The sequence below is a fragment of the Balaenoptera borealis genome (assembly GCF_965194805.1).
Source record: "Balaenoptera borealis genome assembly, chromosome: 18".
Classification (NCBI taxonomy): Eukaryota; Metazoa; Chordata; class Mammalia; order Artiodactyla; family Balaenopteridae; genus Balaenoptera; species Balaenoptera borealis.
Window position 1 is genome coordinate 7,765,189 of NC_138877.1, and position 18,034 is coordinate 7,783,222.

At 43.2% G+C, this 18,034-nt stretch overlaps 1 protein-coding gene and 1 long non-coding RNA gene across 6 annotated transcripts in view; one reads left to right on the plus strand and one right to left on the minus strand.

Moving 5' to 3' along the window:
• The window catches only part of UBL3 (ubiquitin like 3), a 69,893-nt gene extending 67,130 nt beyond the window's left edge, over nt 1-2,763 (minus strand). The window contains exon 1 of one of the 2 annotated variants that reach the window (XM_082365145.1): nt 1,680-2,763. Coding sequence is in view for 1 of the 2 variants with exons in the window: in XM_082365144.1 (XP_082221270.1) it covers nt 1,680-1,706 (27 nt within the window). In the remaining variant the exon portion in view is untranslated. The remainder of the gene's footprint in view (nt 1-1,679) is intronic. The other variant, XM_082365144.1, reaches the window with a different exon arrangement.
• Nucleotides 1-18,034, plus strand: part of LOC309615469 — a 270,174-nt gene that overhangs the window by 157,029 nt on the left and 95,111 nt on the right. For all 4 annotated transcript variants that reach the window (XR_014236826.1, XR_014236827.1, XR_014236828.1 and 1 more), the window contains 2 exons: nt 11,251-11,377; nt 16,234-16,346. This is a non-coding gene — a long non-coding RNA (uncharacterized lncRNA). The remainder of the gene's footprint in view (nt 1-11,250; nt 11,378-16,233; nt 16,347-18,034) is intronic.

Genomic DNA, 18,034 nt, shown 5'->3' on the forward strand with positions numbered 1-18,034 from the left:
CTACTTCCCAGTCCCCTGAGCCGAACACTAGCTTCCAAGCCTTCTCTCTGACTTGGAAACAGTATTCCCCAAATCATCTCTATCTGTGACTGATGCTACCCACATTCCAGCTTTTCTTCATCACTGGGCCTAAATAAAGTTGTGGCACTGTTTTAATGACACAAATCTATTTCACGACAACTTCTGTGACAGATAAATAGTACGTAGGGTGATCATATCTCACAGTGCGCATGATGATATAAGATGGAGGCTTTAGAGAGAGAGCCAATCTTTGCTGGAGGTGATGAGCCCACAGAGCAATTATCCAACAGAGGAAAGAGCATTTTCCAGCTCCGTCCAGAGACCTCTCCAGGCAACTTCGCCAGTAGGGTGGAGGAAATCAAGTCCAGCTATCCTTAAGCAGGCCGTAGACTATTCTCCCGTGTGCACACCAGGAGGGAAGGGAAAACTAAAAGGACAGTGTTCGAGTTTTAAGAATCAGGAAGGAGGGTGTAAGGTTGCTATGTGGCCACCCAAGAGACAGAACACTGTGGTTCCTTTGCATTTAAATAGTGCACTAAAAGGGAAATCAAACGCTAGCAAAATGTCTTTAAACCAAGGTCAAATTATGCCAGTTAGAACCATTTAATTTTTATTTTACAGCCTGTAAATGAGGTTCACTCTTATTGAAACAGCTGTCATTTTAAAATTTAATCACCCGGAAAGTTCAATTTTGATCTTTCGCTGAAATATACAAACACTCAAATGTTAACTTCATGTAAGTGAGCATAACTATGTTAACTTCAATTCTTTCATAAACAAGATTATTCACCTTCCTGTTAATTGCATTACGTTTGACCCTAGGACAGCAAAGTGTAATTTCACACTCACACAAACCCACCTCCCAGCACTGTAAACCTACATGGTTCCTGTTAGTCAACAGTCTCGTATCCTTAACCTTTATGCAGAGTACTTTTTGTTTCAGGTTCTTAACATTCCAGGATCAAGGCTCAATCAATAATGTGTTTTATGAGCTTTTAAAAGTCCAGTGATGTAATACTACTAAATATTTGGTACTAAAAGTCCTGGAATATTCATTAAAAGTGCCAAAATACAGCCAGCCTAGATTTGTGAAAATTCCAAAACGTCTTAATATTTCTGTTGCCATACTTGTTCACCCAGACGTTTCAAAAAGCTCACAGCAATTTCTGGTCAAGTTTCTCTCCAAGAGATGACACGTCCCTGTTTTTGGAAATATCAAGCTTGTACCTACTGCATTAATGATCAGTGCCACCGAGCAAGATCCCCGTTTCCCTGCCCACCTCTGTATCTAGCAGGGACACCCGTCCTGAGCTCTGCCCACTGCCACTGACGTTTTCGGAAGCTTTAAAGACACAAGTGTTCAGAGGCTTCTAGCAAAGAGGAAGAGATTTTCTTCACTTCAGGCTACCTTGCTACATGTTCCCAACTTCTCCATTGTCTTTAATCATTTAGAAAACACAAATGAGAAAAATCCGCATTAAAAGCAGTACTTCCTCAAGAGGGACACCAGACCCTCCAACTTCTCCAGATCTCCCAGCACCGTGTCTTTTCAACAGTCCCCCGCAAACCTTCACCCCACGCCTGTATCCTTTCTGATTAAATAAGACTGGAAACCACAATTAAATCAAAGGGTGTCGTAACTCTTATCCTTCACTTACCATATCCGCCGGGACATTACTGGACATCTTGCCGTTTGATATATACCCAGATGTTTACGCCGAAAAAGAAAAAATCAAAAAGAGACAACAACAAACAAAAAAGAGAAATCTTCGAGCTACAGAAATCAACCTTCACGATCTTGACTGATTCGAGACGTGCTTCCCCCTAAAATAAGTTCTTTCAGAGCCAAGGTGCCGGCCGGGCCGAGGTTCCGAGCGAAGAGGAACAATCGCCGGGAGCGGTGTGGCCAGAGCAGGAGGGAACTCCTGGGGTGGCAGCCCCGTCGCCGTCGTCAGCAACAGCAGCCCCAGGACCGGCCGCGCCAGGTGGACCGAGCCGAGTGACACACGGACATGGAGCGGGGTGGGAGGGGGTTAAATCGTCTTCCTCCTTTCCCAGCCCGGCAGTGATTCACACTTGCTCCCAAGTCGAGTCCTCATTAAGCAGGAGGAGAATGCCCCGGCGCCGCGGTACACAGATAACTATGTGGCTACACATGGACGCGTCCCCCGGCGGACGGCGCGGGGAAACGGCTCAACTCGCGCGGCCGGCGTTGCCAGCCGGGCCGCGGAAACCCGCGCTCAAGGGCATTTAACTCGTTGGCAGCCGAAGCGCAAGCCCGGGCCGGAGAGCCGGGGCGGCGAGCGGGGAAAGCGGGGCGCTCGGCCCGGCAGGAGACCCCACGGCCCGTCGGGGCTCAGGCCGCGGGCGCCTCCGGGCAGCCGCGGGGCTCAGGGCACATAGTCTCCGGCTTCCCGGCGCTCTTCTCTCGCCTCCGCCTCCCCCGGCTCCGCCTTCCCCTCCCCTCCCCGGCCTCGCGAGCTCCCCGCGACGCCGACTTCGGCTGGGCCCCGGAAGAGCCCGGGTCCTTCCTCTCCTCAGCCCGGGAACCGCTTCCTCTCAGAGCTCTGTCTCTCCTTCTCCTCCTCCTCCTCCACTTTTCAGTACCCGACGCCGCAGCCGCCTCCTGTCATCGCCCCTCAAGCCAACATGGCGGCGGCGGCGGCGGCGGCAGCTGCCGGAGCGCGAGTCGGGGACATGGGAAGAGCACGACCCCCCCCTCACAGCCGCCGCCCCCGCCTTCCTTCTCCCCCTCCCCCTCCGCGAACACCAAATGCGTCACTACGGAGACCACCCTCGAGCATCACGGGAAGTGTAGTCTACGCCGTTGGGGGGCGGTGCGGAGGGAGCGGGCCGCCTAACGCGTCCTCGCCCGACTCCGAAGCCACGCCCCTCCTAGCAACAGTTGCTAGGAGAGGAAAGCTCGCTTTAGCCAAGCTGCTGCAGGGGAGTTAGGAGATACCTGCTACCAGAAGTGCTGTGATCGTGCGAATTATTGGGCGAAAATTATTCTGCACAGAGAAATTCCCTCGTGCACAGTACACACGCAGAGTTAAAACGTGGTTTACCTCCAAGCAAAATCATTCATTTTAAGGATAGCACGCTCTCCACATCCTGCAATCTCAAAGCATTTTGTATAGTGATTTCGTCTAGGTCTCTCCTCAACAATACATTTGGAAGATCAGAAGCATTGATTTCCAATAAGGTCATAGAAGTTCAACAAGAGTAAGGATATCGTTAGGCAGGGAGAATGTTGGAACATGTGTTTCTTGAAGACCCAGGGCCATAAAGCTACAATCTAGTTAATTGAAATTACCAAAAACTGCATTAGATGCAATTGTGTATGAACCAAAAACTGTATTAGATACGATAGTGTATGATGCTAAATCTCTATCAGGAAATAGCTACTACAAACTACGTGAGGATTCGCCAGTTTACCAGGCTAGCCCTGAAATTCTATTTAACTCAAGATGTAATAGAAAATTTATACACCTGCAGTGATTAGCAAACAGCAGAAAATAATACCATTAGTGAGAGACTTAGATGAAGAATACATCTACCCCAGATTTAGGAACAAAATGCAGAGACCACAAATGTCTATCTGACTCCCTATACATATCTCTCTTGGGGTATTTTAGGAAGGGCCGTCTCAGTGAGACACCTGCATAAAAATGCCAACAGAGTAAGAGTCTGAAAGCCACCTCTCCAACCTACAGTTATGTGACCTCATCTGTGAAACAGTCTTGCCTACCTTCCAGGGGTAAAGTAGGGGCACTTGTGAGGATAAATTCATGCAGGGAAAATAAATCACTTTGTAAATAACAATGCATCATTTGATGTGAAACGTTACTACTTATTCATTCAGCAAACAAACACACCACACACTCTGCTAGGCACCAGGAGTTTGAAAATGAATAATCCAGGCAGTGTCCCCCATTGTCTAGGAGCCTGTGTCATTCCCCACAGCAATCTCTCCCGTCAGGTGTGTCTCATCATGATGGAAACTCACAGGACATTTAGAGTACCTGCCTCTTGAGTAGCCCGGCTGGAGAAATTCCAAGCACTCCTGGAGGCCTACATCATCCTGGGGTGAGTTAGAGTGGTAACCAGGGAGGAGGAGGGTAGATTGAATTCCCAGAGAGACCAAAGGACAGAAGAAAAAAGAGGCCTGAATCTTGCCCTGATTAGCCTTCAGGACTTGGTATAGATATTTCTGAGTCCATAGCTACATGATTTTCCTTGGCCTCATTCTCCATGTTTAGCAACCACAGAGGCCTCTCCAGCAACCCTCCAGGAAATAAGGGCAGCCGAAGATGTTTCAGTGAGTTCAGAAGGAATATTGAAGGCTCTTGCTCACAAAGTTAGTCCTTCACCCTACTCCAAACCCCAACTTTCATCCAACTACTGCCCTGGCCAAGGCTCTGCAAGAAGCAGAAAGTGGCAGGATGTATAGAAGCCTCAACTCACTTCCTCTGCTGTTTCCCAGCAATCATGCGACGACAAGAGACATAATGACCACCACTGCCAGCCCAAGACCTTGGCATTTCTGATACATGGTGTTGCTGTTTGACACTGGTTACCCCAGCCACCTCCACAAAAGGCAGCATCTTTCATAAGTAAAGTCCCTGCACCTGGATGTATTTCCAATCTCTCTTCTAAGAGAGGCTGCGACATTATTCTCCACAAGACTCATTATAGCTCTTTCCTAATAGAGTTAAGGCACAAAGGAGCATTACTGGACACAGTCGCAGACTTTTCCACTCTCCTCTCTTTACTCTGTACTTCCCGACTCAGGTGGGTGAGAAGAGACTGGAAAAAGAGCCCATCTGTCCACGGCAGGAAAGGATAACATCTTCTTAATACCTTCAATCTACTCTCAGCATCAATTTGAAGGAAGCAAGTGACACAGCATTTTTGTATTACAAAAAGTAACTCTACGGGAAATCAAAAGACCTGGCTCTGGCGATGAATTTGCTGTGTGACCTTTGACAAGACACTTTGCTTCTCTGAGCCTCAATTTGTTCATCTGAGGGGGTGGGACTAAAATCTCTAAGGCCCCTTCTAAGAGTCTATGAAGTCAAGTCCTGGAAGAATAACACATGACACCCATGACCTGTTAAAAATATCTCCCTCAAGTGACTGCTCATGGGTATGAGGGTTTTTTTGGGGGGGTGGAGGGCAGGGTGTGATGGAAATGTTCTAAAATTAGATTACGGTGATGGCTGCATAACTCTGTAAATGTACTAAAAACTATTGAATTGTACACGTTAAATGGGTGAATTTATATTTTTTTTAAATTATAAATACACATAATTTAAAATTTACCATCTTAACCTTTCTGGGGTGCACAATTCAGTGGCATTAAGTACATTTACTCTGTTGTACTACCATCACCACCATCCATCTGCAGAACTCTTTCATCTTGTGAAACTGAAACTCCAAACCCAATAAACAACTTCCCATTCCCCCTCCCCCCAGCCCCCGGCAACCACCATAATACTTTCTGTCTCTATTAATTTGACAACTCTAGGTACCTAATATAATTAGAATCATACAGTACTTGTCCTTTTGTAATTGGTTTATTTCACTTAATGTCTTCAAGGCTCATCCATGTTGTACCACGTGTCAGAATTTCCTCCCTCTTTAAGAGGAAATAAATACTCCACTGTATGTATGTATGTATTACATTTTGCCTATCCATTCGTCCATCGATGGACACTTGGATTGCTTCTACCTTTTGGCTATTTTGAGATGGATGATTTTTATGATATGTAAATTGTATGTCAGTGAAGCTGTTAAAAATATAATCTCCCCTATCTGCCATGTAAGGGGTCTGAAATGATTCCCATCTTAGGCTCATTCCTTAAGGGTCTTCACAAAAACCTCTGGAATTTAAACTAGAGAGAAGCATTATTTTCTATAGACCAGTAACCTTGAATCAGATATTACTTTGCTTGATTATCTCATTATGCCATCCATTGTCGTTTATTAAAGATCTGGGAGTAGGAAAATGCCACAAGAGGCAGAGAAAGGTTTGCAGCAATGCCTGGGGGGTGGAGGCAAGGGTTGTGGATATACCATACTCTGTGGGCAAAGTGGAAGGAAGAACTTTGAGGACCGCCTTTGCCCCCTCTGTTCGGTTTTACCCAAGACTGGCCTGGTCCTCTTTGGTCCCAGTGTAAGAGTCACAGCAAGGTTTTGCTTTGTAAAATTATACTACATTTCTTTCTCACGAGAAAATCTATATGAAGCCCCCTAAAACCAATGTGAAGACTCCTATCATAGAAGGATTCTCAAGAAATGTTCATTTCCTACCACAAAAAAGGTCGAGGTCTTTTCTCTGAAACTAGACATAATTTGCTAGTTACTAGTTTAGTAATGGACTTTCCCCCTTTAGTCTTTACTCTTGCTGCAGCAGAATAAACGGACTATGTGTGTTTGTAGATTTGAGAATCGTGCTCTGAAGGCGTTTGGGATATGAAGAAAAGAATTATATTGTGTAAGGCAAGGGAACAGCCCGGACACGTTGGCTGACCTATTTTCACTCCTGAGGACCACCCCTGCACATGCGTTGCAAATATGTCCAGCCCTTTAACCCTACACTCCCCTAACCAGACATTCTCAACCCAGTTCCCATAAAAATCACTAGGAACCATTTAAAAAGACAGATAGATGCCCCAGCCCTTCCCCAGAACAACTAAATCACACTCTCCTGGACCAGACCTGACACCGGTATTTTTCAAAGATCCCCTAAGTATTTTGATTGTGCAGCCAGAACTGAGAAACACTGTGTATGTCAAATTCCTTCAAGTTCAGCTTCCTTCCTTTGCCCCAGTCTTGTCTTAATAATAAGAGTGATAACCTGTAGGTACTGTGATTTGTAAAGGTGGCCACGGTCACAGAGATGTAAGGAATAATCATAATCCCACCGCTCTCCCCTCCCCCGCCCCGCTGTGTTCATTTACTCACCCAGACCTTGACCTCTCCTCTGATCCAACCCAAGTCTCTTTACCTCAAGACATTTCCCTCTGTTCAGAGTCCAGAAAGGGATAGAGATGGGGAAGGGGACATTTAAAATACCATGCGATGGGTTGATACGTGCCACCATGGGAACAAGCACTGGGCAGTTGGAAAGCACAGAGGAAATGAGGTGAATTCAGCCTGGAGGTATCTGGAGTTGAACCAGGTGAAGGCCAGGTGAGCAGCCGGGGTGTTCAGGAAGAGCATACACACACACACACACACACACACACACACACATACACACGCACGGGTTGAGACGCAGACTAGAAGCCAAGGAGTCAAGGAGGGGAGATGGCTGAAGCCCAGACTGCTGCTTGGGAATGGGGGAGGGGTGGAGCAAGAAAAGGGCAGGAGAGAGAAAGTGGAGGCCAGTCACCAAGCACTTTGCAACTGAGGCTAAGCAGTTTGGATTTACTCTGATAGCAGATGGAAGCCACTGAAAGGTTGTAGGTGGGGGAATGCCATGATGAGATTTGTTTTTATAGAAGGATGGAAAAGGGCCTCTGAACTCCAACAGTACCTTTTATCTGGATGTTTTGGGTTAGTTGTCATGGACCCATGTAATCTAAAAACCCTTAGGCGGTCCTGAAGACGATCAAAGCCCAACTCTTTTTTTTTTTTTTCAGATCAGAAAGACCAGTTTTGGCCTTTAGGTTTGACTCCTAATACAGTGCTTGTTACTCTGTCTTCTGCTAACAAAGTTCCACAAAAACAAGGAGTCATTCTACTACATAATACATAGTCAACCCAGTATGTATTTTTCTCTTTTATTTTTAAAATAAAGAGCAATGCCAATATTATAGAAACTTTGGAAATTAGAAAAACTACTTTTGTTTTTTGTATATTTCCTTCCAGGTTGTTTTATGTACATAATTTCACATATTTGTGGTATGCACAAAATTTTCTTTTCAATATTAAATGAAAATTCATTTTTTAAACATTAAAATTTTTTAATGTTACAAATGGCTACCTAATCTTCCTACTCCTCATTTGTAACGGTTGCATACTATTCCGCTGTGTCCATGTACTATAATTTATACAATCACTTTCTGTTTGGGGGACATAAAGGTTGCTTGCAATTGTATGCTCTTTGTGCAAATAAGCCTTTCTGCATTTTGAATTACTTGTCTAGGGGAGAGTCCGGAAACTTGTTATCATGGAGTCAAGTCTATAAGCCTCCCCATGGCTCTTGAACTGTGCATTCAAGTTATTCTCCAAAGGGTTTGCCTGCTTAGAATGCTGTCGGTGAATATGAATACCAACTTTACCATCATCACCACCCCAGCCCTTACGTGTTTCTATAGCTGTACTACCTGTTTATAATATGTACGTATACCTTGCACACAGCAGCTCACAGTGGTGACGGGGTGGTCAGAACTCCACCCCGTTACCCCATCAGCCCTTCTCTCCTCCAATGAAAGACACAATCCAAGTAAAAACAAGTATTTTCTATGTAAGCACAACTTCAGCAACACACCCACACCCATATCTATACACACACACACACACAACTCCAACCAGATAGGAGACCCCTCATATTTAGAAATTTTGGATCTGTCCCTGACTATGTATGCTATTTATTAGGTTAAAAAAAAAATCCTGTTCCTTGTGGTTTTTCATTTTGCATTGAGATGATTTCTATCTGGTTGAGCCTTTTTCTGTGTGTAAGAAATAAACATTTTTGAATGTTTATTTCTTACACACAGAGAGCAAGCAGAAACAGGACAGTAAATACAGTACGGTCTGGGGCCAGTGTGGATAAAGCCCCAGAAGCTTGCCTGGTGCAGAGCTGGGGCGATTCCCTCACGTGGGGAGGATGCATCTGCCCTCCAGCTGGGCATGGGTGACGTGACCCTGGAGTTTTAAGGGTCATTTCAGCATAGATATCAATCAGATAACATAAAGAAATTATTTTCTTATTTACAAATAATTTATTGACATAAGACAGCTCCTGGGCCACCACGTCATGAGTGAAGGAGGTAACACCCAGTTTTGCTACAGGTTGGCAGCTTTGTTATTTCTTCCTTGGGCTGCAGCCACCTTTCTTCCTGTTTGGATCGTGGGTCTTCAACTATCTGTAACCTCCTTAAGGGCCTGAGCTGGATTTTATTCATCTTTGTAGCCTCAACGCTTAGCATAGTGAATGAATAACACCCAACACCCTTGTCAGTAAGTGCACGGAAGAGATGAACCTTTATGTTCTCTTCCCAGTTCCATGATTTTGTAAAGTCGGGGATTACCTTTTGATGTTCTATTCAGACCTAGAGGTGTGCCTCATTAACGCAGAAATGATATTCAGGCTCAGCTCAATTGCTTTCCCACGACTAAGAGAATATGCCAACAGAAAGACAATTTTTGTGTGAAGGCTGGAATTCGCTTTTGAAAAAACGAGAGTTATGTTTTTTAATGGCACATAGTTCTAGCAAGTTTTTGCAAACACACAGCCATGGGAGTTGGGCAGTCTGAGTTCATAGGCCACTAGAGAAGTAATACCCGTGTTTGACATCTTGCTGAAGTCCCACAATGCCTTTCTTCCTGACCTGACCCCATGTTTGACCACACTATTGAATATCTAAAGCTAAAGCTGGAAGGAACCTTAGTGATGGCATCATCTTCAACTCTTTTAACAAGTGAGGAAATAGAAACTTTTTGAGAAGCACGCACATTTTCTCTGTACTTTTCAAATGTACGTGAGAATGAGTTTCCTCTAAGATGTTCCAAGAAACAAAAAGGCAGAATAGTTCCTAGCGGCATTATGTAATTGTTGAATTATTATATAACTTTGTGTTAAGTCATGACAAATATACCAAATGAATATAAAATGTATCATCAAATTGGTACCCTAAAGTACAATCATTATTCTTGGTTTCCACTGTCACAGAAATCAGCCCACCATCACAGGATTATTCAATGAAGAAAAAAAATTTTTTAATGCCCAAAGTAATAAAACTCTATTCAATTAAAAAAAAATTTTAAATCCTGCATTAGCATTATACTCCCATCATTGTAGGGTAAAAGAACTGTCCTTAACACTAATCTTGTGGCATGTGGCATGAACTGGAAATTCTGTTTCTTTTGTACCCCAATAACCTCTACCATAGTCATTGGGCTTTTGTTTGCTCATTTTTATTTTTTTATGGAAGTTGATCTACAGTGTTGTATTAGTTTCAGATAGTCATTGTTTTTGACACTAGTTTTTTGATTGATTGATCCATAATTATTCCACGCTGTTCAAATTGTGTTTTTTTCTTTTCACCAAGGCAGATAGTGACCCTGTCCATCAATAAATGCATTGCACATTATATTACTATCTAAGAGAGCAGAATGAAGAATCAAAGAAAGATTTCTCCAAAGCCTTGTGTGTGCTCTTGAAGGCTTCCAGTGTATCACACTGACAGGGGGGTTGCCAGTTGTAATGCCTGGGCCAAAGAATGGCCTCTGTCATGACTGATTCAGTCCTTGAGTCAGGCCTTGTTGGGCAACTGCCCTTGTGGCTGAATTTCACGACCGTGTTTCCTACACTGAATGACCATCAATCTCATCCTCCATGCCGATCAGGGACTTCACAGAGGGGCCGGGACCTAACCGTCTCACAAGGGGCAGCAGCGGGGAAAGAAATGCCGTGTTTAACTGTGCATCTCATCCAGCAGGCCAGGAACCTTCATGCCGCATCACCATCTCATCTTTTGGGGTGATTCATATGTCATTAATTTAGCACACAGCCTTTGACTTAATACCACAGATAAAAGAGAAAACCTAAAATGAACTTAAATCAACAGATTATCGTGAAAGAGTGAGGGGAAAATAACATATTGGTTGTGAGTGTGGGCCCTGGGTTTAAATCCTGGCTCTGCCATTTACCAGATGTGTAAACGTGGGTGAGTTACTTGATTTTCTCATCTAAAAAAAATTATGAAAGTAAAAAAGTGCGTACAAAGTATATAAATTTAAAAGAGAACTCTTTCTAGCACGTAATAAGCTCTCAATGCTAATCTACGATTATAATTACCATAATGAAATGGGATACAGTGATAGAGGCTTCAAGTGTTAGTGCTACAGGTTTGTCTCACTCTACTTTTTCTGCTATGCTAGGATTTTCACATGTGATAGTAACTCGACTAAACCAACTTCTCTTAGGGCGAGTGTTCTCAGCTATTTGTTCATGCTCAGCTCAGATCCAGCAACAATGTTGGCCTCTTGTTACAGAGACCAACGGAACCACGTTTATGAAAAGGTCGGCCTCATGGCTAGCAGAATAAAGCAAGTTGAACATGGAATTTGAACCCTAAACTGTGACCTCATGTCCTCTTACTTCACAGACAAAAGGAGTCAGGTAAGAAATCTCACAAATTTGTATCCAGCCCTTAACCTGTAGCATGCATACTCTTCCCTCATCAGCTTTGGGGGAAGCCCTAAGCCTCTCCTTCTAAGAATCAGCCCTCTACCCACCCAGGAGCCACTCCTTCTGTCCCCAGAACCCTGTTCCAACAAACAACCCTTCTCTTGTCTTCCATCTTCCGTCTCTCCCTCTCCCAAGGTTCTTCTGCCCAGGGTGACCATATAACATGTTGTCCCAAATCGGAAAAGTTAAAGAAAAGGGGGCATTGTTGATACTTACATGGGGAAGCTGGGACTACCCCAGGCAAACTTCTCCTTACCATGGAAATATGCTCAAATCTCTCCTATCTTTAAAAAGAAAAAAAACAGGCTCTCCCATTTCTCAGAACTCTTTCTAATTCCTCCTGTATCTTGTTCCTCCCTTAATATCAGCTTCTTTAAAATATTGAGCATGTCCCATACACTCCATTTAACCCTCACTCAGGGCTGCTGCCAGGAAAGCCAGTCAAGTGAAGGGCCACGGGGCAGATGGTTCTAGATATTTCTCACTTAAGGGACGTATCATGCATACACATCTAAAATCCTAACCTTCCCTGTATGCCATCAGAGCAGATGGTAGTTGCTCAGTAAATGCTGTGAGTTGGATAGTTAAGCTGAAGACACTAGGAAAGTTCAGCAGTCGGGCTCTGCATCTCTTAGGACTCTCCTACTATCCCCCTGTTAAGAAGACATTGCTTTACAAGATTGGTCGGATTGTCATGGGGAAGCAAGGAAAACAGAGTCAGCAGGGAGTGACTGTGTTTCTGATTTGTAAACAAAGCTGCCACTGGCTCCTGGGTATGGCCAGTTCTGACAGTTTCAAAGTTCTGTGGGGATTTGGAGAGGAATTTTCTGTTTTGACCTTGTGCTTAGCTTTTTCATGAAATATCCCTCTGAACGTTTCCTACTATTATTTTCACCTTCATCACTTTTCCATCCCTGATCTTATACCCACGTGACATTGAAGTAGGAACATAAGTCTTCGGTGAGCTCAGGATCCCAGGAAGAGAGAGTAACATGGTAATTTTGTTAATTTGTTAAAGCCCCGGAAGCACATTTCCCAATTCTACTTAGTGAATTTGTGTCTTGCCATTTTTAAGCAGAGCTGAAATCACAAGCATTTGGATTTAGCTTGAAAATGAAAACACACGTGAGTTCTAAACCAGCTTCAAAACTGAGAAAAAAAAATGGTTGTTTCCTACTTAAAGAAAATCTAACGTGAGAGATATCCCTAAAACACGTTATTGTGTAAGTTCTTCAAAACACTGCAGCAATTTGCGCAAAAGTGTGCTTGGTGATGCTTACAATGCACATGATGGTAGCCTAAGGATTTGAGCAGTAAAGCCCAGCCATTTCCATTATCACTGAAAAATCTCCATTTTTCATTACATTTTAGCAAAGTCATCTTTTCCCTAAATCCTAGAAAGCCTCAAGCACATTTCACCCCCAAATATTTCTATGTGCTACAGAGAATACATGAAGAACATAAACAGAAGAGAAGGGGAAGAGACAGAAGCAGTAAACCCAGGCATAACATTTGCAAAAGAGTTAGCAGAAAACTAGGCAACAAGCACAGATGCCATGCGTGCCCCCAGGCAAGAGGCGGAGGATAGTTACTACTCCCTTTGCCAGCTCTGCTTCTTCCCTGAGGAGCCCAGGGCAAGGTCCTTGACCCTCTCCGTCTCCTCCTAGCTCTCAACACTTGCATTTGTGGATTATGCCTAGGCTGTTTAGTTAACTTGCCCAAGGGCAATTACACCAATTACAAAGTCATGGATGGGAATGATTTTGTGAAGCTCTTTCACTTGCAATTTTTCATACTGCACGGGGTTTTAATCAGGTAACAGAATGGGCAAAGAACATGGAATGTTCCTCCACAAACCTTCTAGACTCTATCCTGTGTCTGCCTGTTTTCAGGATACAGAAAGTGAGGACAAGAGACCTCACACCAATCAGAATGGCATCATTAAAAAGTCTACAAGTAACAAATGCTGGAGAGGATGTGGAGAAAAGGGAACCCTCCTACACTGTTGGTGGGAATGTAAATTGATACAGCTACTATGGAGAACAGTATGGAGGTTCCTTAAAAGAACAAAAAATAGAGCTACCATATGATCCTGCAATCCCACTCCTGGGCATATATCTGGAGAAAACTCTAATTCAAAAAAGCAGCACTATTTACAATAGCTAAGACGTGAAGCAACGTAAATGACCATCGACAGATGAATGGAGAAGGAAGATGTGGTACATATATACACAATGGAATATTACTCAGCCATAAAAAAGAATGAAATAATGCCATTTGCAGCAACATGGATGGACCTTGAGATGATCATATTAAGTAAAGCAAGTCAGACAGAGAAAGACAAATATCATATGATATCACTTATATGTGGAATCTAAAAAAAATGATATAAATGAACTTATTTACAAAACAGAATAGACTAACAGATATAGAAAACAAACTTATGGTTACCAGAGGGGATAGTGGGGTGGGTAGATAAATTAGGGGTTTGGGATTAACATATACACACTGTTACGTATAAAATAGATAAACAACAAGGACATACTGTATAGCACAGGGAACTATATTCAATGTCTTGTAATAACCTATAATGAAAAAGAATCTGAAAAAGAATATGTATATGTATGTATAACTGAATCACTTTGCTGTATACCTGAAGCTAACACAACATTGTAAATTAACTACACCTCAATTTAAAAAATGGTTTAAAAGAGAGAGAGAGAAGGAAAAGACAAGAGGAGAATATAAAGAAAAGGAGGGGGCAGCAGAAGGCGAACTGAATGGTACCAGCTCTCCTAGGCAACCTCCATGTGTCAGGCACCATTTGGGGCTTTACATCCTTTATTTCATGCAAGCTTTACAACAACCCTGTGAGGTCACATCGTTTTGCTTAATTTTACAGATGAAGAAGAGACTCAGGAGATAGATAACTTTCTCAAGGTCCCTGGGATTCAGACTCAGATCTGTTTAATTCTGAGAAGGATTAAGGAGAAGGGCAGGGAATAATTAGAAAAAGTATCGTGTGGCAGTTTGTGTTAACTCATGTGGCAGAGTTGAGTTAAAACCTTAGAAGGACATAAGCGTCACTCTCTTTAGCTCATGTATATACACTTTTCTTCCATAAAGAACAAAAACAGATAAGTAGCTTTAGGGACCCAGAAATAAGTTATTGGAATCATAAAATGCTGGCTTTTGAGTTTAGTTTCTTCTAAGGATATAATTTATCCATTAAATCCACCCCTGGGGTTCTCTTATTCCTGGAAGGGTGTTCCTACTTTCTGTACAAATATGATTCCAGGTAGCTCTGCATCATGATGTAGTCAAAGAAATCAAATAAAACTTTGCCATTTATTTAAAATCAAATCACACGACTAACATTTATTAGTATAAAATGGTGGCAAGCTTAAATGCATCTCCTGACACTATAAAATACTTGGAGGCCTGAACAGATCTTGTGCTTTTTTGCTATTCTTTTTCTTGCAAGCTCCATCCCTTTAGGACATAAACAAGTGGCCCAAAGCTCATTTTTTAAAGTGTTCTAAAGAAGCACTTGTCAAATTTCAAATTCAGATTTCCTTGCAGGCTGCACATGGAACAAATGAAAGATGATTCTGTTGAAACTTGAGTGTGCTTTCCCCTACACCTAGTGGTTCTTTGGGGCTTATCTTGTACGGTCATTAAATTAAAAAACCAGTTTCCTCTGAATAAGGTTATTCCTTTGGAATATGCTAAATAACAGTTATAAAAATATTTTGGGGAGGGTTTTGTTGGCATTGGAGGTGGCTTTTTTTTCCCCAAAATTTAAACTCCAATTATATTTCAGCATACGTGCATTCTTTAAATGGGCATGTGCTGTTTTGTTCTAGTTTCTGTGGTAAATCAAATGTGCGAAGTCTCAAGTTTATGAATAAATCATATTAACAATAATTCTTATGAGGCTAAGTATAAAATTAAAAGTTTTGATTAAAAACCATCAGTACCTCCATTGTCGGGGGGGCACTGTGGTTCTCAGAACAGTTGCCTAGTGGTCCCCGTGCTTTACTGGGTTGGGATACCTTCGCGCTGGCGACCTTATTCACCCTTTATTTATAGCACTATGGGTGTGTTTATTTCCATTCTTGTAAAAACTTCCTGCTGATGGCAAGATGCACAAAGCTTTCAGATCAAGGACAGGGACCTACCATTTTTGGAACCGATCATTTTTTATGGGATGGTTCATTATGGATTCTTTAGCTAAAGCGGATGGTCTTTTTTCAGCCTTTGTTTTTAGCGCAACTAACCTAACTGGCTGGAATTCACTTTATTCACACTGACAAGTAAACGAATATATGGTCCTGGGTGGAGGGTTGACATTTCTAGGTTTTGATCAGCCCATGTATTCTAGTCTGATTCTAGAATCAGAGGAAAACTTAGAGAGGCACATCCTGTAAGGGTGAATCCACTAGGTCTCCAGCTTGAGTTCCTTCACGTCAGGGATCTGAAAAGATGGTGATGGGGGAGAGAGGAGGGAAGAATCCTTGAAATAATTTCAACTCTTTAAAATGGTTAATAGAAGTTGTATATTTGTAACTGATAAGGCTGCTCAGGAGACTCAAATGTCACATTTCTTGGATTTTTGGCTGGAACATGATGGCATTGATCATCCCATGGAAAGATCTATTAATAAAAACTTAATAAATGCAGTTTAGGAGATGAAAATCTTTCAGAAAAATGGGGTGCATTGGGGAAAGATAACAAAATATTATGCAAAACCACTGACTGTTCATTGCTTTAAAATAAACCCTTAGCACCTCCTACGAAAAGACATGGCGGTGAACAGCAGGGATACAGAGTGAACAAAAGACAAATCTCCGCTCTTGCGATGATGAAAATTTCGTATGGAGAGGCAGAAAATAAACAGGTAAGCAAGAAAGCAAGCAAGTAATTGATATGGGCTGAATTGTGTTCCTCTCAAAATCCACATGTTGAAGGCCTAACCCCCGGTACTTCAGAATATGACCGTTTTTGGAGAGAGAGCTTTAAAGAGGTAATTAAGTTAAAAATGAAGCTTTTAGGGTGGAACCCTATTGCATTCTGACTGGTGACCTTATAAGAGGAAACTAGGACACACAGAGAGACAGCAGAGGAATGTGCAGAGAGGGATGACCATGTGAACAGGCAGCAAGAGGGTGGCCGTCTGCAAGCCAAGGAGAGAGGCCTCGGACAAAACCTAACCTGTCAGCACCTTGATCTTGGACTTCCAGCCTCCAGAACTGTGGGAAAATAAATGTCTTTGTTTTTTGTGTTTTTTAAAAATAAGTTTCCATTGCTTATGCCACTCAGTCTGTGGTACTTTGTTAAGGCAGCTCTAGAAAACCACTACAACAACTAAAACAGATACTGCCACTTCAGGTTGTGTTAAGTGCTATGAATAAAATGACCCAGGGGGACAGGGCAGGGAGACTCCAAGGGGGGTTTCCATCCACTGTGGGGGTTGAGAAGGCAGATCTGAGGAGGGATATTTGTGCTGAGACCTGATGCCCGAAAGAAAAGCCACTTAAGAGAAGAGGGAAAACCGATGTCCAGAGCCTGGATTTTGGTAAAGTTACCAAGGAGATGTCACCACTGAGACCTCTTGGGGGTCCAGTCACCTATGTTCTTCCCCAGGCGAGCCCCCTCACCCCTGACCCCGTTGTGCACTGTTGCAGACTTGGACACGGTTACAAAACAGTGTGGTCCATGTGCCTAGCAGAATGTTATGATTTTACGCGGTATTTATATATGGCCGTTGTATTTGAAAATTCGCAGTTTTTAAAGATATCTGCGATAAAAACCGAACTTAAAAAAAAAAAAAAGAGTAGGTAAGAGTTTTCCAAGCAAAGGGACCAAGACTCTGAGAGGAGGACAAGAAATGGAGAAGTTGGTGGGGCCTGAACTTGATCCGTGTGGGAGCCAGGGCAGGGGATGAAGTCAGAGTCGGATAGAAATGGTTAGTGCAGGTTTGGGGGGCCCAGCAAAGAGTGTGGCTTGATGTTAATGCAGGACGGTGTCAGCATTTGACTTAGGTTTTATATAAATCACTCTGGCTGCCATATGGAGGATGGATTACAGAGGGGCATAAGGAGAAGCAGGGCAATCCATCTGGAGAGTTTTGCCATAATCCAGGTAAGAAAACATGATGACTTGAATGATCGGGGTGGGAGGGAGCAGAGGAGGGCGTGTGGTTGGATTCTGGATGTGTTTTAAGGTACAGTCGACAGGACCAGCCAAACTGACCCCTTCAGCATCCATGGCAAGCGGTCATATAAAGGAAAGGGTTACAGAAGAGATGGTGATAATTTTACAGAGACAAGCTTCTATGTGGAAACATGCATGTTCCCAAGGAATTAACAGCAGCGGTGATAAGGAATGCCAATTTAATCAGCGTTGCTTCTTGTGGCAAAGATACCCGGGAGCGCGCTTCAGCAGCCAGACCTCTGTGTCCCTGCTTTGACTTCCTGAAGAGCTTGAAATTCTTCTCTCTGCCCTTGGCCCAAAGTCTGTCATCCTCCCTGTATTTTTCTCCTGGGGAGGTTGTGATCACGCTAGCGACACACACGCAGGCCAGTC